The 19,605-nt window shown below is 42.0% G+C and overlaps 1 protein-coding gene across 7 annotated transcripts in view; it reads right to left on the bottom strand.

Moving 5' to 3' along the window:
• Window positions 1-19,605, bottom strand: part of RALGAPA2 (Ral GTPase activating protein catalytic subunit alpha 2) — a 346,401-nt gene that overhangs the window by 229,105 nt on the left and 97,691 nt on the right. For 6 of the 7 annotated variants that reach the window (XR_010917130.1, XM_067532894.1, XM_067532897.1 and 3 more), the window contains exon 16: window positions 18,634-18,798. Coding sequence is in view for 6 of the 7 variants with exons in the window: in XM_067532894.1 (XP_067388995.1) it covers window positions 18,634-18,798 (165 nt within the window). In the remaining variant the exon portion in view is untranslated. Of the gene's footprint in view, window positions 1-648; window positions 790-18,633; window positions 18,799-19,605 lie in introns of all 7 variants that reach the window. The other variant, XM_067532900.1, reaches the window with a different exon arrangement.

The following is a 19,605-nucleotide window of genomic DNA, read 5'->3' on the forward strand; positions in this document are numbered from 1 at the left end:
AGATAGAAAGCTTTTTGTTTCTGAAATCAAGATCCCCAGGAATATGTCTTTAGAGGTAAACATTTACAATTAGCATTAACTTGTATGGCCTCATTGTTAGATTTGAGAGTGAATGGAATTTATTGTCAACAAGCCATGGCTGGCTGGATTTTTCCAGCACATTTTGTTTTGAAGCATTAGGCCCAATCATTCAAATAGCTTTAGGAATATTTTCCATGAAACTGCTCCAAAAAAGAAATATTTAAAAAGCTTTTGTTCTCCTCTTTCTCAAAGTAGTTCCCCATTTTGACAGTAAATACAGTTCCAGTGAACCAAAAATAAAAATCATTAGAATTATTTAAATGTCAGTACTTACCACCCAAACAAAATTTGAGAGTGAACAGGAGATAACCTGTGTTATTAAACTTATGATTAAAGAGAAAATATCTCCCAAAGACTATAGAATGCTACTTTAACAACAGAAGTCATTACTGATTAAATTGTAAGGTAAGGAGAGAGAGAGAGAAAGAGAGAGAGAGAGAGAGAGAGAGTGCAGTGTAAAACATACTAATGCACAATACTGGAGAATAATTAAAGAGAAAAAGCCAGCAACAGCAGTTTAAAAAATATAAAGAACATTTAGATACAAGATGGCTTTAAGTACAGTACCTGAAAGTCTGTGAGAGCAAGAAGTGTAAGAGATACCAGGTAAGAGAGAGCTCACAGTGTGAAGCAGAAGAGGTACACTTTTAGTGGTTGGCAAAGCCTCATAAAGATGAACACAGTTGCTGATAGATTGGCTTCGCTTAGCTTCCAGGGAAAAATAAATTAATAATTGTGTGTCAGAAAAACAGTAAAATATAGGGATTTTTCTTAGGATATTCTGTGTCATGGCAAAATAAATTCAACACACATCAGAAATAGTTATTTAGCATAAAAAATATTCAGGCCTACATAAAAATGAATTCCCATACAGTAAAGTTTTGAATGTGTTGGAATAAAATTGCCACATAAATCAATGTGCTCTAATTAGTTTGGGTTTTTTTTATTTACAAGATTGTGAAATATTACAATACCATATCTTACCATAAATCTATTTAGAAAATTAACATACTGGGTATCTTACCAGAACTTACTCAATAACTCTGTAAAATTACAATGTGCCATCAGTCTAACCTAGCCCAAATCTTTGTTTATTAATTACTTAGAAATATTAGAAAACAGAAGAGAAATATATCTAACAATGTGGGTAGCACCTCAAAGGTAAATGAATGGAAAATTTCTTCCCTGGTAATTTCTTTTCTGTTACCTGTGTCTCTCACAATTCGGAGATGTATGGGCTATCCCCTGCCTCTCTGCAGTTCTGGAGGTGGTTCAACATTCTAACACAGCCTCTGCTGGCCATGCCACCTTCTCTGGCTTACCACTAGACAATTAATTTCAACACTGTGTACAAACTCTGAGAATATGACGTGTAACAATAATTTCAATGCCAACCAGTAAACTATGTACAGCCGCCCACAAACTGTAAATATAAAAATTACATTTTGTTCCTTGGTTAAGAAGCCATGTGGAAAGGCAGAAATGCGGACGACTGCTAGCAGAAAGGAAATGATCAATTAAAAATTTTCCCATTCTGCAGCCCCAGCATGTCCACAATTCTGAGGTGTATGGGATGTAGCAAGGAGTGAACGTAAGTAGGGAGGGATAAAGAAATAGACTGAGATAGGGAAAGTTCCCCCCTGAAATTAAATATCAAACTGGCAAGCTGTTTCTGGACCATCGCAGGAAGCACCTTCCTTCTGGAGGAGACTTCTGCAGAGGATAGCAAGTCCACCTTCTTGTATCTAACGAAAGTGTCAACAGAGAACCTTGTTGCTGCCCTGCAGATTTTCTCAGTGGAAGCAAATGCTTTTTCTGTCCATGATGTCACCAGAGACCTTGTGGAGCATGCCTTAATTCCATCAGGAACAGGTTCACCTGACGCCTTGTATGCCTCTCTGAGGCATAACTTGATACATCTAGCCAGAAATAATTTGGATGTCCAAAGTCCACTTTTGGTACTTCTGGTGAAAGGAGACAAAAAGACTGGCCTCCTTGTTAATTTGGTGCTCATGATCTATAACTTTAGTGCTCTATAGGTATCTAGATTCATTGCCTAAGTTGTAGGTCAGGACAGAAAGATGGGAGGACAGGTAGACTTTGGCTGCTGAAGTGTCTATGTCCACTCCCAGGTGAGCCAGCTTTATGAAAGGGATCAGATGGCTTTTCTTAAAGTTTAATCATAAAACCATACACTTGAAGCAGCTCCAGTGTCTGAGCTGCAGTGCTGTATGCTACTTCTTTCATTGGAGCTCTGATCAAAATGTCACCCAGGAAGAAATACAAGTGAGTGCCCTAGGGCCTAAGCCTGGCTAGAACTCCCACCAGCATCTTGGTGAGGACTCTGGGGGTCAATGAACAACTGAAGTGGGGGAAGAAGAGACATGGTGCCCCTCAGAGGTTTTTTCTTTCAGCCCCAGTCTTTCATGGAATTTACGCCCACGAGCTGGTCAGATGGCTTCCTCCTTCTCCTCAGACTATTTCCCTGAGTTACTCAGAAGGTTCTGATTGGGTTTTTCTGCAGTGGAGTCACAGCTCCATGGGGAAAGGTGGGAGGGACATGCTGATCCAACTCTGAATGCTGTACCCTGAGAGTACAAAGGTAACTACCATTCAGGCAGAGTATAATTCCCCCTTTGAAGAACCTGAAAATGCTGCCTCACATATGGCATGCCACTTGGATTTGGCCCAGTGTTTGGAGGAAAGCTTAAGCATGCCTGAGGAGGGGTGAAGAAGTTCTGGCAGGGAGGTGTTGCAGTGGTAGATCCAGGCAGCTGACAACCACCACAGTGCTAAATACCCAATAAGAGGGAGGAGGAGGACGAAAAATTGTAAGTTGCTTGCTACTGCACAAAAAATGAATTAAAAGTACAGCTGACAATGGACATATTCAGGGCAAAGCAAATAGCTAGTAACTGCTGCTACCAAGGCAGAAGATCTGGCAGCAAGATGGAGAATGGGAAGTGGCCGGCATGAACTGTATTAGGATGATGAACCACCTCCAGAAGTGCAGAGAACAGAGGAACAGTCCACACACCTCAGAATTGCAGGAGATACTGTCTGCCACGTGAATTCCCATATTATTAAAGAAAGAAAAAAGAAACATTTGTTTCCTGCAGGACAGAAGGAAGATTCCAGGACTGTCATCGTGCAAGTACAATTAAATTTGATGTCAATGCTAGAATTATGGTGGTATATATGCCCAAGAAGTGAGCTATGAAACCAAATTCTGATATCACAGCAGTCATCCAGGACATTCCTGCGTACCTCAGAATCACGCACAAAGACTGTCCCCACTTTGATATCCATTTAAATTTATACACAAAATAAAAAGGGGCATCCATTCAAGGCTCCAGGTGCCCTTGCCATAAATTACAAAAACATCAAACTGCCCACAGAACACCTTCAGCACTAGAATCTCAACCTCATGCCAGCACTCCTTGTAGGGTCTGCTGGGTGAGAAAATCCTCCAATTCCAGCAGTATTTTTCCTTGGTTGACAGTCCTGGTGACATTCAGGACTATCCTTCCTCCTCCACAACTGCATCTGTGCACACTGAAACACTCCCCCACACTCCACTAAGCTCTTGCAACTAACCCACAGTGCAGTCAAACAGTAGAAAATTATGCAAATGATTTTGTTTAAAGTTTTGGCAATTAAGACTCTAACTGCCAACTGGCCATTATAATGCACTGCAGCATTAACTCCCAGACCGACAGAACAGCGGCCTTCACTTTCCCTCTCTCATTCCAACAGATCTAACATGGAAGAGCAAGGTAAGCTTGAGATGCTAGGGCTATCACTATGCACACGTGTACTTGAGGGAAATGAATGCATACTGATATCAAGGCTGACTTCTCAGGTTACGGCACATCATACAATTACTCTAGTACTGAAACCTACAGTAATATCACAGAGCTACCAAAATTATAGGTACTTTATTTGAATAGTTTTGTAGGACTCCTATGTTTATTCAGAACATGAAAGGGACAAATAATTAAAGTGGTTATCGGTGTTTATTGTGTATTGAGATTTGCATGAAATTGTGTTAAATTAATTTTATATATAGTTTCTTTCTACATGCAATTCCATCACCTTATTTAATCTAACTCAGTTTATTATATAAATAGGTAACGTTTTATATACATTATACATATAGTATAGTACACATATACATAACCTGTATTATTGTTCTGTCCTCAAATTGAGAGCTTGATGGAAGAGCAAAATGTTTTGGAAGGCATTTTGTTTGGTTGGTTTTTACCTTTGTGTCCTGCTGTATTTATATAGCTTAATGTTAGAAAGAGAACATGATTGAACAAATATATAAATAAAAATTTGAATAAATGCAAGGATCCCAAAACCAATGTTCAATGAATGAAAAAAAGGGAATGCCTACAGTAACACTAAAATAAAGTAATTCTGACTGTTCTTAGTTACCTTCTTTTTATCAAATTATTATATATTCTTTAAAAATGGATAAAATATATTCTGCAATTACAAACAATCTAATAGGAAATGGCATTCAATAGCTTAGTAATTCCCACTGATTGCAAGGAAGGGGGGGGGGGGGGGCGCGTTAGGGTTTAGAATGGAAGTATAGAATCAACCTTAAACACAGAAGCTCTACTGATGCTTTTATAATCTTATGAGCAGTCTTGTCAATGGCAACAGGTTGACAGATGCCACAGAGTGCCTTACTTGATTCACTACCTTCTGTTCAGAAACTGTTCCAAGTGATATGAAAAAACATCACATCAGCTCTACGCAAAAGTAGCAATCACTTGGGAGGGAACAGGAGACCATTAATGCACATAAAAATTCTAAATTCAATCTTTCTACTTGGTCTTCATGACAAATTTCTGTGTTTCTAGTTCAAAGCATAGGGGGAACGATGGACAGATTCATAACCCAGGACTAAAAAGAAATCAAAGAGTAAGAACTCTTCCACTGCAGGTAGCAAGATATTTGAGGCAAAGACAAGCTGGGGCAATTAACTCTCCAGTCTCTTAGTCCAACAGCAGGAGAGCTGAAAAGTTCACCAAATGCTAAGAATTTGCAAAGTGTAAACTAAAATCGGTCTCCCAGGTGGCAAAATGAGAAAATTCTTACCTGACCTTTCTGTTAGCAACTTCTCTCCTCGTTCATAACAAACAGGTAATGCCTCTCACCTGTGGCATTTGGAGACCATCCATTGTTGTTGCTTGAGGACTAAGCCCTGCCCTTCAGCTCAAGCCTCCAGAAGATTATTCCAAAGTTTTAGAAACCCTCCAACAATTGATCAGTAGCATTAAGGTAACGATTTGAAATTATATTGATTAAACTTAAAGCAGTTTTATGTTTAAGTCTCCCTTTAAAGTAAATTTCAACTTGTTACTGTGATTCCAGCAGACCACATGCCAACTCATGCCAAAGTCCCCATGTCTCAATGAAACACTGACAAATACACTGCTGGGATCAGTCTGGCTCAGTATTGTTAAGATAGAAATCAGAAATATAAGAATGTGTTTGGTGTTTAGATTTTATTGAATGTTTGAGAGTTGCTGCATTCATTAATCTCACTTATAACATCTGTATCCCACACTGAGGTAATATTTGAGCGGTGGTATTGAGAGCCTTTGTGACTGTGTAAACCACCAGACAAGGGAGATACATCCAAGAGTACTGAGGGAGTTAGCTGATGTAATTGCAGAGCCATTGGCCATTATCTTTGAAAACGCGTGGTGATCGAGGAGGTGCTGGACAATTGGAAAAAGGTAAATACAGTGCACATCTTTAAAAAAGGGAAGGAGGAGGATCCAGGGAACTACAGACTGGTCAGTCTCACCTCAGTTCCCAGAGAAATCATAGAGCAGGTCCTCATGAAATCATCCATTTTGAAGCCCTTGGAGGAGAGGAAGGTGATCAGGAACAGACAGCATGGATTCACCAAGAGCAAGTCATGCCTAAACAACCTGATTTCCTTCTATGATTAAATGATTGGCTCTGTGGATGTGGGGAAAGCCGTGGATATGATATACATTGACTTTAGCAAAGTTTTTGATACAGTCTCCCACAGTATTCTTGCGAGCAAGTTACAGAAGTATGGATTGGATGAATGGACTATAAGGTGCAAACAGAACTGGCTAGATCAACGGGCTCAACTGGTAGTGATCAACGGCTCGATATCTAGTTGGCAGCTGGTAACAAGCGGAGTGCCCCAGAGGTTGGTCCTGTGGCCGGTTTTCTTCAACATCTTCTTTAATGATCTGGATGATGGGATGGATGGCACCTTCAACATGTTCGTGGGTGACACTAAGCTGAGGGGAGTGATAGATACACTGGAGGGTAGAGATAGGATACAGAGTGACCTAGACAAATTGGAGGATTGGGCCAAAAGAAATCTGATGAGGCTCAACAAGGACAAGTGCAGAGTCTTGCACTTAGGACGGAAGAATCCCATGCACTGCTACAGCCTGGGGACCGACAGGCTAAGAGGCAGTTCTGCAGAAAAGGACCTGGGGGTTACAGTGGACAAAAAGCTGGATATGAGTCAATAACGTATCCTTGTTGCCAAGAAGGCTAACGGCATATGCATTAGTAGGAGCACTGCCATCAGATCAAGGGAAGTGATTATTCCCCTCTGTTCGGCATTGATGAGGCCACATCTGGAGTAGTGTGTCCCATTTTGGGTCCCTCACTACAGAAAGGCTATGGACAAATTGGAGAGAGTCTTCCTTGTGCATAGAAACACCTTGCCCCGCCAAAGTTCAAGTGGCATAGAGATACCAAATTCCTTTTGTTAGGGGTTTCATTCCACTCCTGCCATGTGCTCTGAGCTGCAAACTTAGCTGATGGGAGGAATACACTTGCATGACTCATCTTCACAGGGAAGAGGGCAGAACAACAAAATCTTTTGTCCTCTTGTTGAAAGTACATAGGCAAATTCCAGTTGCAACATCCCACACTAGTCCATCTGGTATTGATGGACCTTTTTATCCCACATCAGTCCTAAAGGACTCATAAAGCTTGCTGATTATAGAAGTGCCTATTACCTTTTGAAATTTAAAACTGCAATCCATTTGTATATCTATCTTTACCTACGTTAACCTTGCAAATAACTCTCTGGTTTCCTTTTCCTATTTAATAACACTGTATATGGTTTATTATAGGACTGGCTACAAGCGTTGTGCAATTGACCTGGGGGAAAGTGACTGGGAGTAACCTGAATACTGGTGATTAGTGGTGTAAGGCACCAGCTATCACAAAGGTATGCTCACCTGGGTGGCAAGATAGATCAGAGTACCCCAAGGGGACTGTCTGTGACTCCACGATAAGACTGTTATAGTACCTGAGGAGTTTATAAATGACAATTGGTTGATGAAATCTAAATATGGAACTCACAACCAATTTTGGGTTTGTGCCCTGGTTGCTAACAGTCTACCATGAAGTTGGTACTCACACTCTTGAGTCACTGCAGGCAGGATTACAGTTACAAATTGTATTACCAGTCTACGAGGGTGATTGAATGAGAAGAGAAACTGCTAACAGAAGGAAAATCATAAGTTAAGAAATTTCTCACTCTACTGCAGTTTCTCTTCCCATTCATAACAAATGGAAAGTAGTAATCAGTGAAACACAGATGGAGGAGGAGGAGAAAGCAGAAATTTTTAATTATTACAGTAGAAGAGTATGCCAAAATAGATGGTCCTGCCATACAAAGTAAAAGGGTTGAAATTTAAGGAATTATTTGGGAACCAACCCCATCACACCTTCTTACTAAAGGATGCTTCTGCACAAGAATGGAAACATACTTTGTAAATGTCCTCAGATGAAGCTCAGATGTTCTCTTCAATAATGACACTAGAAACATTGTAGATGGAGCCTTGATTCCCACTGCAAATGGTTTCCTAGATGCCTAGCATGTTAAGTGGTGCAAGATTTTAGCATCTTGCCTGAAACAACTTTGAGGACCTAAGTGCTGTGGCATTTCAGATGAAATTAGTTTAACAGAGTAAGATTGGTGTGTATACTCTATATCCTTGAAATATTTCTTTACAGCAACTACCATTTCAATCACAATCTTTCCAAACAACTACTAAGGATTGGAAAACAAAGTAATGAGACAACTATTTCTCAAGAAACATAAAAAGAAGAATTTACCTTGGCCAGAAAGGTTTTTGGGGCTATAAGGAACATCTTTGCCTCATGGCGACAGCAGTGTGGTTCTTGTACAGATAAAAAAATTAATTCCAAAACCTGTCATTACCTCCAAAAGATAACTAGAAAAGCCAATCACAGCCTTAATTAATGTGGCTACTCTAATGAATCCCAAGACCGGATAATACTCGGCCATAATCTACCCTTAAAAGTTAGATCAATGTAGTTATGTCACTCAGAGATGTGAAAATTCATGTTCCTGAGCATGTAGTTAAGACAACTTAATCCTCGGTGTAGACAAGGCTAGATCGACAGAAGACTTTTAGCCACTGCCACTCAGGGAGGTGGATTATCTACATTGATGGAAATACCCCCTATACTGATGGAAGAAGTGTCTGCGCTGTGGTACTACAGCGGCATAGCTGTAGCTGTGCCACTGGTGTGCCCATAGTGTTGATATGCCCTCAGTTGAGGAGTCCGATGTACCTGCGTAAAGAATGCTACTAGGACTGATACACTAGTTTCTCCAGGATGATTGGTCAGAGTCCTGCAATCAAGCACTGTAGAAAAGTATGTAACTGAGATCACCAGAACTTTGTGATTAATACTATTAATTATTTGTATTATGATAGCAGCTAGAAGCCACAGCCCTGTTGTGTTGTGCAATGTACAAACATATAACAAAGACAGTCCCTGACCCAAAGAGCTTACTGCTTCCCATGCTTTGATGAGATGAAGTTCTGGATCTTTCCAAATATTTACCATTGCTGTAAAATTATGACCACAATCATGGCTATTCTAACCTCAATGGTCTTCTTGATTTTGAACTGGTAGGTTTGAATTCTTTCCAGTATCTTGGAAGTCTGAATGGGTCTGTTTCACTGGACAGGGCACAGATTCCAATGCTGCCCATGAATTGGTAGAAATATACAAACTGTGACCTGAGTCTTCATTATACCATTACCAGCCATTTCTTAAGACTCTGGACGCACAGGGTAGATTGCAAGGAAAAGTCTTGTACAGGACCTGGAGGCTCTCAGACACATTCATTTGGAGGATTTTGTTGTTTTCAGAAGAAAATTTATCTAGGTCTTTCCTGGGAGCTTTCACTCTAGAGTTTTCATTCTCTGCCAAGAGATGAGCCTCTTCTTGACTACTCTTGCAATTGATAGTGACCAACAGATTGCTAGATTTGTAAATGAGAGTCAAAGTCACCCTGCAGTATCATCTAATAATTCTTTTAATGCTTTTCCAAATAGCCTTGCCCTGTAAATTTGGACAGACAATATCTGTGTGGGATGATTATTTGCTATTCATGGATGTGACATACTGGGGTGCAATCCAAACCGGTAGGGAGCTGTGTGATCCCTGCCATGCAACCTTGGGTGCCATACAATGCCTTGCTGAAGTAACTCCCACCTGGGCTGCTCACAGCCTTGCAGTATGCAAGCCACACCCTAAGTGTCTGTGTGTAACTGCAACCTCCCAAACACACTTGGGTTACACTGGCTTTTACCAATCTTGGTCACTCAGCAGGATGACTCCAACACACTCCAAGTCCCAGATTTTGCCCCAGAAATGTATGCCCTGTACTATTCATCCCACTCCTGGTTAGTTCAAATATATTAAGTCCGTAATTCCTGTAAGGGGTTAATACACAACAACTCAAGTTAAAATGTCTGGGTAACTCCATTTAAACACACTGGATTAGGGTTGGTCTACACTGCTGCTGGTGGTCAACAGGAGAAATGCAAGTTACATGACATAGCTTGTGTACCTCCCATCGACGTACTTACACTGATGTATTGTGGCATCCACACAATGCTGAGTTGATGAGAGATGCCCTCCCATTGACACAGCCTTACTCCTTTTGGGGAAGTGGCCTAAATGGCGTCAACCAGAGAGCCCATCCCCCATCAGTTGAGCAGGTCTACACAACCTGGTCAATAAAACAACAAAAGTTTATTAACTACAGAGATAGATTTTAAGTGAGTACAAACAATGAGACAAGAGTCAGAAGAAGAAGTTACTCCCCTTATGCAGTCACAATGTTTCTACGAGATGTGTCCCCCTATTGGTGCTCCACTATAGGTGTGTCTGCACTTCAGCGATGCTGATCAGAGAACTTTGGTAGCAGCATCCATTGGACCCACACATGAATGGTCTCTCCTTGTGCTGCACCACAAGGCTAGTCAGCACCCGCAGGTTAACCATCCTCAGTTCCTTTTCTACTGTGGAGTCATAGTGAGAACTCCAAAGCAGAAGGGAGGAGGGTGGGTAGTGGAGCACCCATAGGGAGACACATTTTGAAGAACCATTGTTACTGCACAAGGTAACTACTACTACTTCAAGTAGTGTCCTTGTTGATGCTCCATTGAAGCTGACTGCTGAGTCCCCTTGGAGAGCTGAGACTTCAGCGTCAGGTTAGTCACAGATGATAGTACTGTGGAGCCAAAGACAGCATCAGAGGCAGAGTCCCCGGTTATCACAATGTACTGCAAAGGTGTGGACTGATGCCCACGTCGCCACTCTGAAGATCTCTGAGATGGCAACATTCTTAAAGAAGGCGACAGATGAGGAGCTTGATCTTGTGGAATGTGTATGGATCGAGTATGGAGTAGTCATGTTACAAATTTCGTAGCACTGTCTGATGCAATTTGAGATCGACTTGGAGAGTCTTTGGGCTGATATCGCTGAGCCCTTATACCTTTCCACCATGGACAGGAATAGTCATGGGGACTTCCTGAAGGCCTTTGTCCTATCAAGGTAGAATGTCAGGGCTCTCCTGACGTCTAAGGTATGCAATATGGCCTCCATATTGTCTCAGTGAGGCTTAGGGTAAAAGGCGGGAAGGTGAATAGACTGATTCACTTGAAATGAGGTCACTTTAGGGATGAACCTCAAATGCAGCCTGAGTGTAACCTTATCTGGGAAGAACACTGTGTATGGGGAATGCATCATTAGAGCTATTTCCCCTATTTTTCTGGCTGAGAAAATTGTAATTAGAAAGACCATTTTCATCAATAGCTATGCTAGCAAACAGGAGGCCATAGGTTTGAAGGGAGGCCTAGTCAGCACTTTCAGCACTGGGTTTGGTTCCCACAAGGGGATAGGAAGTTGAGGTTGAGAGAAGAAGCTTGTTATTTCTTTAAGGAACCTTTAGATAGTACTGAGTACCCCTCTATTAGTTGGTGAAATGCTGTGATAGCTACTAGGTGGACCCTGAGAGAGTTCGGGGATAACCCCGATGTTTTAAGGGTTAGGGCATGTTCCAGAATACATGGAAGAGTTGACAACACTGGAGAGACTTGTTGGGACATGAACCATATCTGGAACCTGGATCATTTCTGCAGGTAAGTATGTCATGTGCAGGACTTTCTACTGCATAGTAGAACCACTTGTACTTCCTTTGAGCATGAGCTCTCTAGGTGGTTGGAACCATGTAGGACTCAAGCCTTGAGGTGGAGGATCCCCAGGATGGGATGTATGATACGCACCTTGTCCTGAGGGAGAAGGTGTGGACTGGCTGGAAGGGAGAACAGTAGGCACCATTGCAAGCTGCATCAGGTAAGGGTACCACGTCTATCTCAGCCACACGGGAGAATCAAAATTGTGTAAGCTCCATCCCTCTATGTTTAGCAGGTCCTTCAGCAGAAGAGGAAACAGAAGGAAGGTGTAAAGAAGGTCCTTGTCGCACAGGAGGAGAGCATTGCCCAGAGAGTGCTGACCAATCCTCCCTAGAACATTACTGTGGACACTTCTTGTTCTGGTAAGTGGTGAACAGATCTGTGGATGGTGTTCCCCATTGTATGAACAAGTCATGAAGTACTGATGGGTGCATCGCCCACTGGTGGGAATTTGCAACTGAGCTTGTCCGCTATCGAATTTTACATGCCTGGGAGGACAGCTGGGGACAAAGTGATGTTGAGAGAGATGCACCCGTTCACAGTTTCATCACCTCCAAGCATAGGGACAGCAATCTGGCTCCTCCTTGGCAATTGGTATACATGCAGACTATGTTGTCTGTTAGGATCTTTGTATGTGATTCTGTTATCAGTGCGAGGAAATGTGCATAGACATTCCTGACCATTCTCAATTCGAGGACACTGATGTGAGGGATATCTCCTCATAACTATTTGCCTTGTGTTGTGAGACCATTTAAATGTGCACCCCATCCAATGAGGGATGCATTGGTGGAAGGAGTGACGAAGATGGCGCCTGAAAAAAGAGGGTCCCTTTGCATGCATTGGTAAGGATCTTCCACCAATCCAGGGAGTTCTTGATCCAGGTGAACAGTGACAGGGGTTTGTCCAGACTGTTTCTGGACAAACTGAACCACTGCTGCAGGCATCGCATGTCAAGTCTGGTATGTGGAATCACCACCGTGATTGCTGCCATATGTCCCAGGAATTGGAAGCAGATTCTGGCTGGCACTTGAGGGCTGCACTGAGCTGTGTGTATAAATGAAACCAGGCATAGAAACCTCTCTTGAGGGAGGAAGGCTTTGGCTTGTAGTGTGTCTAAGTTGGCCCCTATGAATTCTAAACATTGCACTGGTGTGAGGGTTGACTTCTGGGAATTGATCTGTAGGCCCAGTTCTGGGAACAAGCGCATCATGTCCTCAGTGGCTTGACGAGCCTTCTGAAGCAAGCAGGCTCTGAGGAGATAATCGTTCAGGTAAGGGTAAATCATTATCCCTTGTGATCATAAAAGGGCAGCTACCACTGAGAGAACTTGGAAAATATTTTTGGGACTGATGAAAGTCGGAAGGAAGGACGCTGTAGTGATAGTGATCTTGTCCCAGAGTGAACCTGAGACAACATCTGTGAGCCGGCAGCAATGAAATGTGAAAGTAGGCATCTTCTAGGTTGAGGGCCGAAAACCAATTTCCCTGTTCCAATGATGGAATGATTGTCAACAAGGTAACCATCTTGAACTTCTGAGCTTTGATGAACTTGTTGAAAGCTCTGAGGTCCAGGATGAGTCTCCAAACTCCCTTCCATTTGGTTATTTGGAAATAACAAGAGTAGAACCCCTTGCCTCATAGATGCTGAGGTACTGGTTTTATGGCTCAGCATCTAACTGCAGGAGGCGATCTATCACCTGCCATAGTAGACTCCCCTGAGAAGGGTCCTGAAGAGGGACATGGAAGGTGGTTGTGAGGAGGTAGGGATGTGAAGTGGATGGAATACTTTGATGTGATGATCACTAGGACCCATCTGTCTGATGCTATGCACTCCCAGGCACTGCAGAACGCTGCCATATGGTGGCTAAACGCATGCATGGGCACAGGTAGCAGTAGGGAGAGGTTTCAGAGTGCCTCAACCTGCGCATCAAAAGTGGTGCATTGAGGCAGGTGGTTGAGTCGAGGATTGGGAGCCTGAAGGCTTCCATTTTGGGAATTTCCTATTCTTTCTTTGGGGCTCATAGTGCTGCTGTGATGGGAATTGGGACGAATAAGGCCTCTGTTGGAATTGAGGGCTAAAACGCCTCCTTTGCCATGGTGTGTAAATTCCCAGTGACCTGAGGATGGCCCTGCAATCCTTCAAGGAGTGGAAGGAGGCATCAGTCTTCTTGGCCAACACCCTCAAAGGGGAGGTCCTCCACCTCCTTTGGGAATTCTGAGAGGTGAAGGCATAATGCCTGTTTCATCACCACAGCCACGGAGACGGTCCTGGCTGCTGCGTCGGTGGCATCAAGGGCCAACTGCAAAGACATTTTTGTTACCAGCTGCCCGTCCTGGATGATGGCCTTGAAGGAGCCTGAGGAGCTCTCTGGCAGTTTATCAATAAAGTTGTGCAATTTATTGTAATTCGTGTAGTCATACTTTGCCATGAGCGGCTGGTAGGTGGTAATTCAAAACGGTAGGGTGGCCCAGGAGTACACCTCCCTACCAAAGAGATCAAGGCGCTTCCAGTCTCTGCCACAGGATGTTGTCCTAGAGTGGTGCTGTCGGCCATGAGAGTTCACAGCGTCCACCACAATGGAATCTGGTGGTGGGTGGATGAACAAGAACACTGATTCCTTTGCGGGGACATAATATTTTTTTGTCCTTCTGCTTGCATGCTGGGACCACGAAAGCTGGGTCTTGCCACACTGTCTTAGCAAGGTCTAGGGTGGCCTCGTTAATCGGGAGGGCAATTTTGGAAGCATATGAAGCATGGAGGATATTGATGAACTGGTGGTGTGTATCTTTAACTTTCTCCAGCGGCATATGAAGAGTGTCAGCTACTCTTTTTGCCTGAAACAAGCAGAAGTCGTCTGCAGTGGAAGGAGGTGATGGCATGACCGCTTCATTTGGCGAAGAGGAGGATATGGCTTTGAGTGTTACCTCCTCTTCTGTCTACTTCCTGTTCCCCCACTTCTTGAGGCTCTGAGGCCCATGATGCTGTGGCTGAAGGAGTACGGCTGGAAGGTTCTGAGGCAATGCTCGATGCTCTGAGGCAGGCTATGCGTGTGCAAGGCAGGGGTCCTAATATGGCCACTGCACTGGCACAGGGCCTGATGGAGATGCCCACAGATGGCCATACCAAGATGGTGGTAGTGCCATCTGGTGGTATGTTCCTGCATTCTGTTGATAATGGGTACCATATGGAGCTTGGGAAGAGTACTGAAAAGCTCCTATTGGCTGACTATCTGATCCCTCACTTGAAAACAGAGGGGAATGGCATGATTGCAGGGAAATACTCCTCAGCTGGCCATGGCTTGATGCTGTGATTTCAGTACTGAGGGGTGGAAAGTCAGGTGCTTCCAGCATAGCCAGCGTTCCGGCCTGATGTGTACTGAGTGTCCTGGCATCAGTGGCAGTGCTATGGGAGATGGAGACCTCGCCCATACCAATCTCTCTGGAGCTGGACAGGCCAATGCTGCTGACGGTATTGCCATCAGCTCATGTACTGGGAGTATTTTAGGGCTTTTGCCTTTATTTCTCAGGGGTGGTTGAGAAGGAACTCAGGACGGTTAGCCCATGCATGCTGGCTAGCCTTGTGGCGCAGCACGAGGAGACACACTGCATGTGCGGGCCTACTGGACCCTGCTACCGAAGTTCTCTGATCAGTAGTGCAGGGACGAAGACACCCCTACAGTGGAGCACACTTAGGGACACAGCTTGAAGAAAAAATGGCTCCAAGAAAAACAAAGATAAATTGCTTTCTAGTGCCTAATAAACTATATTAGATTTAAAACAAAGTTTCTCACCAAGTGCCTCCAGCAGCATTACTGACCAAACTCTTCAGGTCAGCACCCTCCCTCCAGAATCCAAAAGTGCAAAAAGTGAGATGGACAGGGAGGGAGTGAGGTGTTTGTCCCTCCTTTTTATAATGTCAGTCCAGCTCAGAATCAAGAGACAAGGGGTCTAGTTGAGGAAGAAGACCTCATGTTTCTTTGCTAAGATGCAGATCTTTGTCCCTGCCCCCAGGGGTGTAGCCAGACCTGATCTTTTAGCAGGACCTGTGGCTGACATGGGTGGGCCGGCCAAAAAACAAGCACTTTTTTCCTGCTTCCAGTCAGAAAGAGAGGACACTTGTCCTCAGAAGTGGCAAAAGATCAATCTCTGCCCCCCTCATCTCTGGAATATGTCCTGGAGGACTTCAGTGTCCAGCTCCTATTTGTAGTCATGGGAGAAGTATCTGCTGAGTGCACTGGTGCTCCAGATGCCTGTAAGGTATGCTGTTGAAATCTGGATGTGGTCTCTTGACCTGGCTCAGAGGGTGATTGCAGGAAACAGTCCATCACCAACAGTCTGAGTCTTATCTCCCTGTTCTTCCTAACTTTGTACTTAAGGGCTAAACAAAAGGAGAACTTCTGGGAGATATGGATGTATCTGTTACTCACTGGTATAGCCTCCCGGCAGAAGAGAAAACATCTGAAGTATAGCAAACTAGATACACCCTGCCAAGAAAACACAAGTCTCTCTGGGGAAAAGAGGGGCAACAATCCTTTCACTTAAACTAAGTATACTAACACTAACAACAACAGAAAAAGTAAAGAGAAAGGCAGAGTATGCTCTAGGCAGACGAGTTAGTGTTCTGTCTAGGGCCGAGGCAGCAGAGAAGGAACTGAGGATTGTTGTTCCGCGCACCCCTATATAGCCTCGAAGTCTGCAATGAGGCGGCATAGGGTGCGTGCACAGGACGAACAGGCACTGCTAGCTAGAAATCTCCAATCAAGGGCTCGAGAGGCGCATGCGCACCGGGAATGGAACATCCATAGGGACATTACTCAAAGAAGAAACTGAAGTTATAACAAAGTGGTTGAGAGTAATTGAACCACCAACTTGTTTCTACCAGGAAAGACTGAATTTCTGGTGATCTGACCTGGAGGGCAAGACCTAGTGCTGGAGCCTCTAGTAACAACATTGGACTGCCTCCAAATTCCACAGTGAGATGCTTACCCATTTGTTATGAATGAGGAGAGAAGTTGTGCAGCAGAATATCCTTTACTCAAAAGCAGTAATGAACATCTGCTGTGGCTGCTGCTTGATGGCCCGTTGAACTGGAATCAGCAGCATTTGTGACCATCAAATCTGAGAAAGACAAACTAACTGAGGAGTTCCAATCCAGGCGTTGGAGTGTTTGAAAACCCTGCATTTTCTTCTGTATCTGAAGACTCAGGGATATTCTTCTACATCCTTCACTCCCTGACCTGCCCCATATTCCTCTTAATTTCTCATCTTCTCTTTCTTTACAGAGGAAACACAAGAGAAAAAGGAAACTGGAGAATGCTAAGCTACTGTATATATGTATTGAGCTATCGTACATATTTACTTGGCCTTATTTTCAAAAGTGCTGGGAGCTCAGCACTGTTGAAAGTCAGGTAACATTCAGGCACCTAAAATATGGATTTAAGAGCTTAATTTAGGTACCCATATTTGAAATCTTGCCATAATACACAGTGCTACAGACAGTGGTGCTGGAACTAGAGGTGCTAGGGGTGCTGCTGCACTTCCTGGCTTGAAATAATAAAAACAAACACCAAATACATGGTTTCCATCATCAGTACCCCCAATATAAAAATTGTTCCATCACCTCTGACTACAGACGTATATTTCACTTCACAGTAGAGAAATCACAAAACAAGTTTTAAAAAGTCTGTATGTTGAGAAAGTGTAAATTGTAATAAAGTGTACAAAGTGGTATAGGTATGAATGTTAGCTATGAATAAATACAAAGTATTCTTATCCTGGTTAGCTTTATTAGATAATGGTCATTTTAAAAATATTTTCATGAAAAGAAAGTTGACATTTTAGAATAATTAAAATAAGGGATTTTTCTCTGACTGTAAAAATAGGCTATTTTATTAAATAGATCTATGCCATAACTATTTATTTAACTGATATTTTTACAATTATACAAATACAAAACTTTGTGAAAAATGGCTTATTCTTGCAGCTCTATTTCATGGATTGTAATAAGCAAATTCCCCAATACTAGTAAGTATTATATATTTCCTAGTATTCTGTAAAGCTCTCAATTTACTTGCTTAACCCTATAATTTACAGGTACTATAACTGTTTAAAGTATTAAATTGTTGAAACTTTAAAGTATTTCTATACCTCCATACAGTTAATGTTTACCAAACACTAAATCATGTAGTCCAGAATTTATTATATACATAGAAGAACCTATTCATAATAAATACACTAAAATACTTTCATACAGAATCCCTCACCAAAAAAATCCAAGGGTGTTTTACAATTCAGATCTGGGAGAGAAAGTTTATTGTGAATACATATTGTATTTTCGGTCTTTAAAACTGAATCTTAATACTATATTAACAGGATTATTTTGCACAGAATATATATAAACATCAGCAGAACATGATAATCTGGGCATTCAGACCAGTACTTGAATGCTTGAAAGGCTGAGCAAAGTTTTAAGGCATGAAGCCAAAGTGTCTTGATTCACTAGTGAATGCTGACTTTTCCTGGGAACAGTGGCCTCTGAAGACGTGTTACTGCTTTTATAAAAATAGTCACTCTGTCTGAAAGGTAGTCCTGCCAGCTAAAAAGTCCCAGCTTGTACAAATACATTAGTTATAGTATATCTATATAGTTCACAACACTTAGTCAATCATTCTTTATTATCTAGCCCATTTTAAAAACAAAACTACAACAAAATATTAAATAATTGTATCCTACCTCAGTACTCAATAAATCTCTCCTATTTTATATAATCACTGTATGTTTGACTAAAAGGATTCCTGAAGTAAATAAAATTGACCTCTCTTTTAAGGTATAAGAAGAAAAGTGAAGAAAAAGGTTTAAAGACAAATTTGTGAACATTTGCTCCTAATCAATATTCCAAATTCAATGACATGCGAGAAGTTTTGAAAAATTAATCTGTTATAACTTCAGTTTTATAAATTTTCATCTTTCAATTTATAATTAAGATGTTAAAGCAGCCAGCGCCTAACCTGTTGCTCTTTGTCGGACTATGTTTCTTGCTTTCTCGACTCCTGGTGCTCCAGAGGTAGTAGCACTCCTGAATCTCATTGGTTCCACAACTTCAGGATGACTTCTCCAGCTTAATGAAAATGATCTTCCCACTGAAGTTGCCTTTTGAGGATCTGAGATGCCAACTTTGAGATAAAGAAAACACAAGCATCATCAAGCTAGAACATTTACAATAATGCTACACTTATTTCATAATACACAGAGTTAAGTGTTTCTACTGAAAGAAAATAAAGTGGGACAAGTTTTAAACCTATTATTTTTGGCAGAAAAACATTATTCAAAATAATTTAAGAGATGCTGACTATGGAGAAATTACACCACAAAGCTCATATGGTATAGTTCCTCCCAGTGTCACTTCTTTCTATCCATTTTCTCAAATAACGTAGTTATAGATAGTCTCATCTACATAAAATGATGTACAGAAAGTTGAAAATAAATCACTGTAATGGATCAGGTCAATAATTTGCCACTTGAACAGAACTCAAGGTGTCAGGACTTAATCAAGTGTCAAGATAGGTTCCTACAATAACACTGTATTGCATTGGGATGCACAAGTAATGTGTTCCTTAATTTAAATACAAGAATGAACTCACTGGCATCAAGAGTCCAACTTGCTCCCCCATCCAATTCCCTGATTTTCAGAAATCAAGATTCCTTTAGTTGCAAGATTAATTTCAGTTTTAATTTAAAAAAGGATGACCCAATTTTGAAAAAGGGATGCTAAACTGAGAACCCGTACCTCCCACTGATTTCAGGGGTGCTGCTGGATGCTTGGCATTTTTGAAAACTAGACCATTTATTTAGCTGTCTAACTTTAGACACCCATTTTTTAATAATCTTGGTCTATATGCTTCTAAACCCTATTCCTTCTATGGAGATAGCAGAGAAAACTGTAAACTCAGCACTAGACCTAAAAGCTTGTTAGTTACTTT

This window comes from Emydura macquarii, unplaced genomic scaffold (genome assembly GCF_026122565.2).
Source record: "Emydura macquarii macquarii isolate MOO-44397 ecotype Brisbane River unplaced genomic scaffold, CSIRO-AGI_Emac_v2 contig_3305, whole genome shotgun sequence".
Taxonomy (NCBI): domain Eukaryota; kingdom Metazoa; phylum Chordata; order Testudines; family Chelidae; genus Emydura; species Emydura macquarii.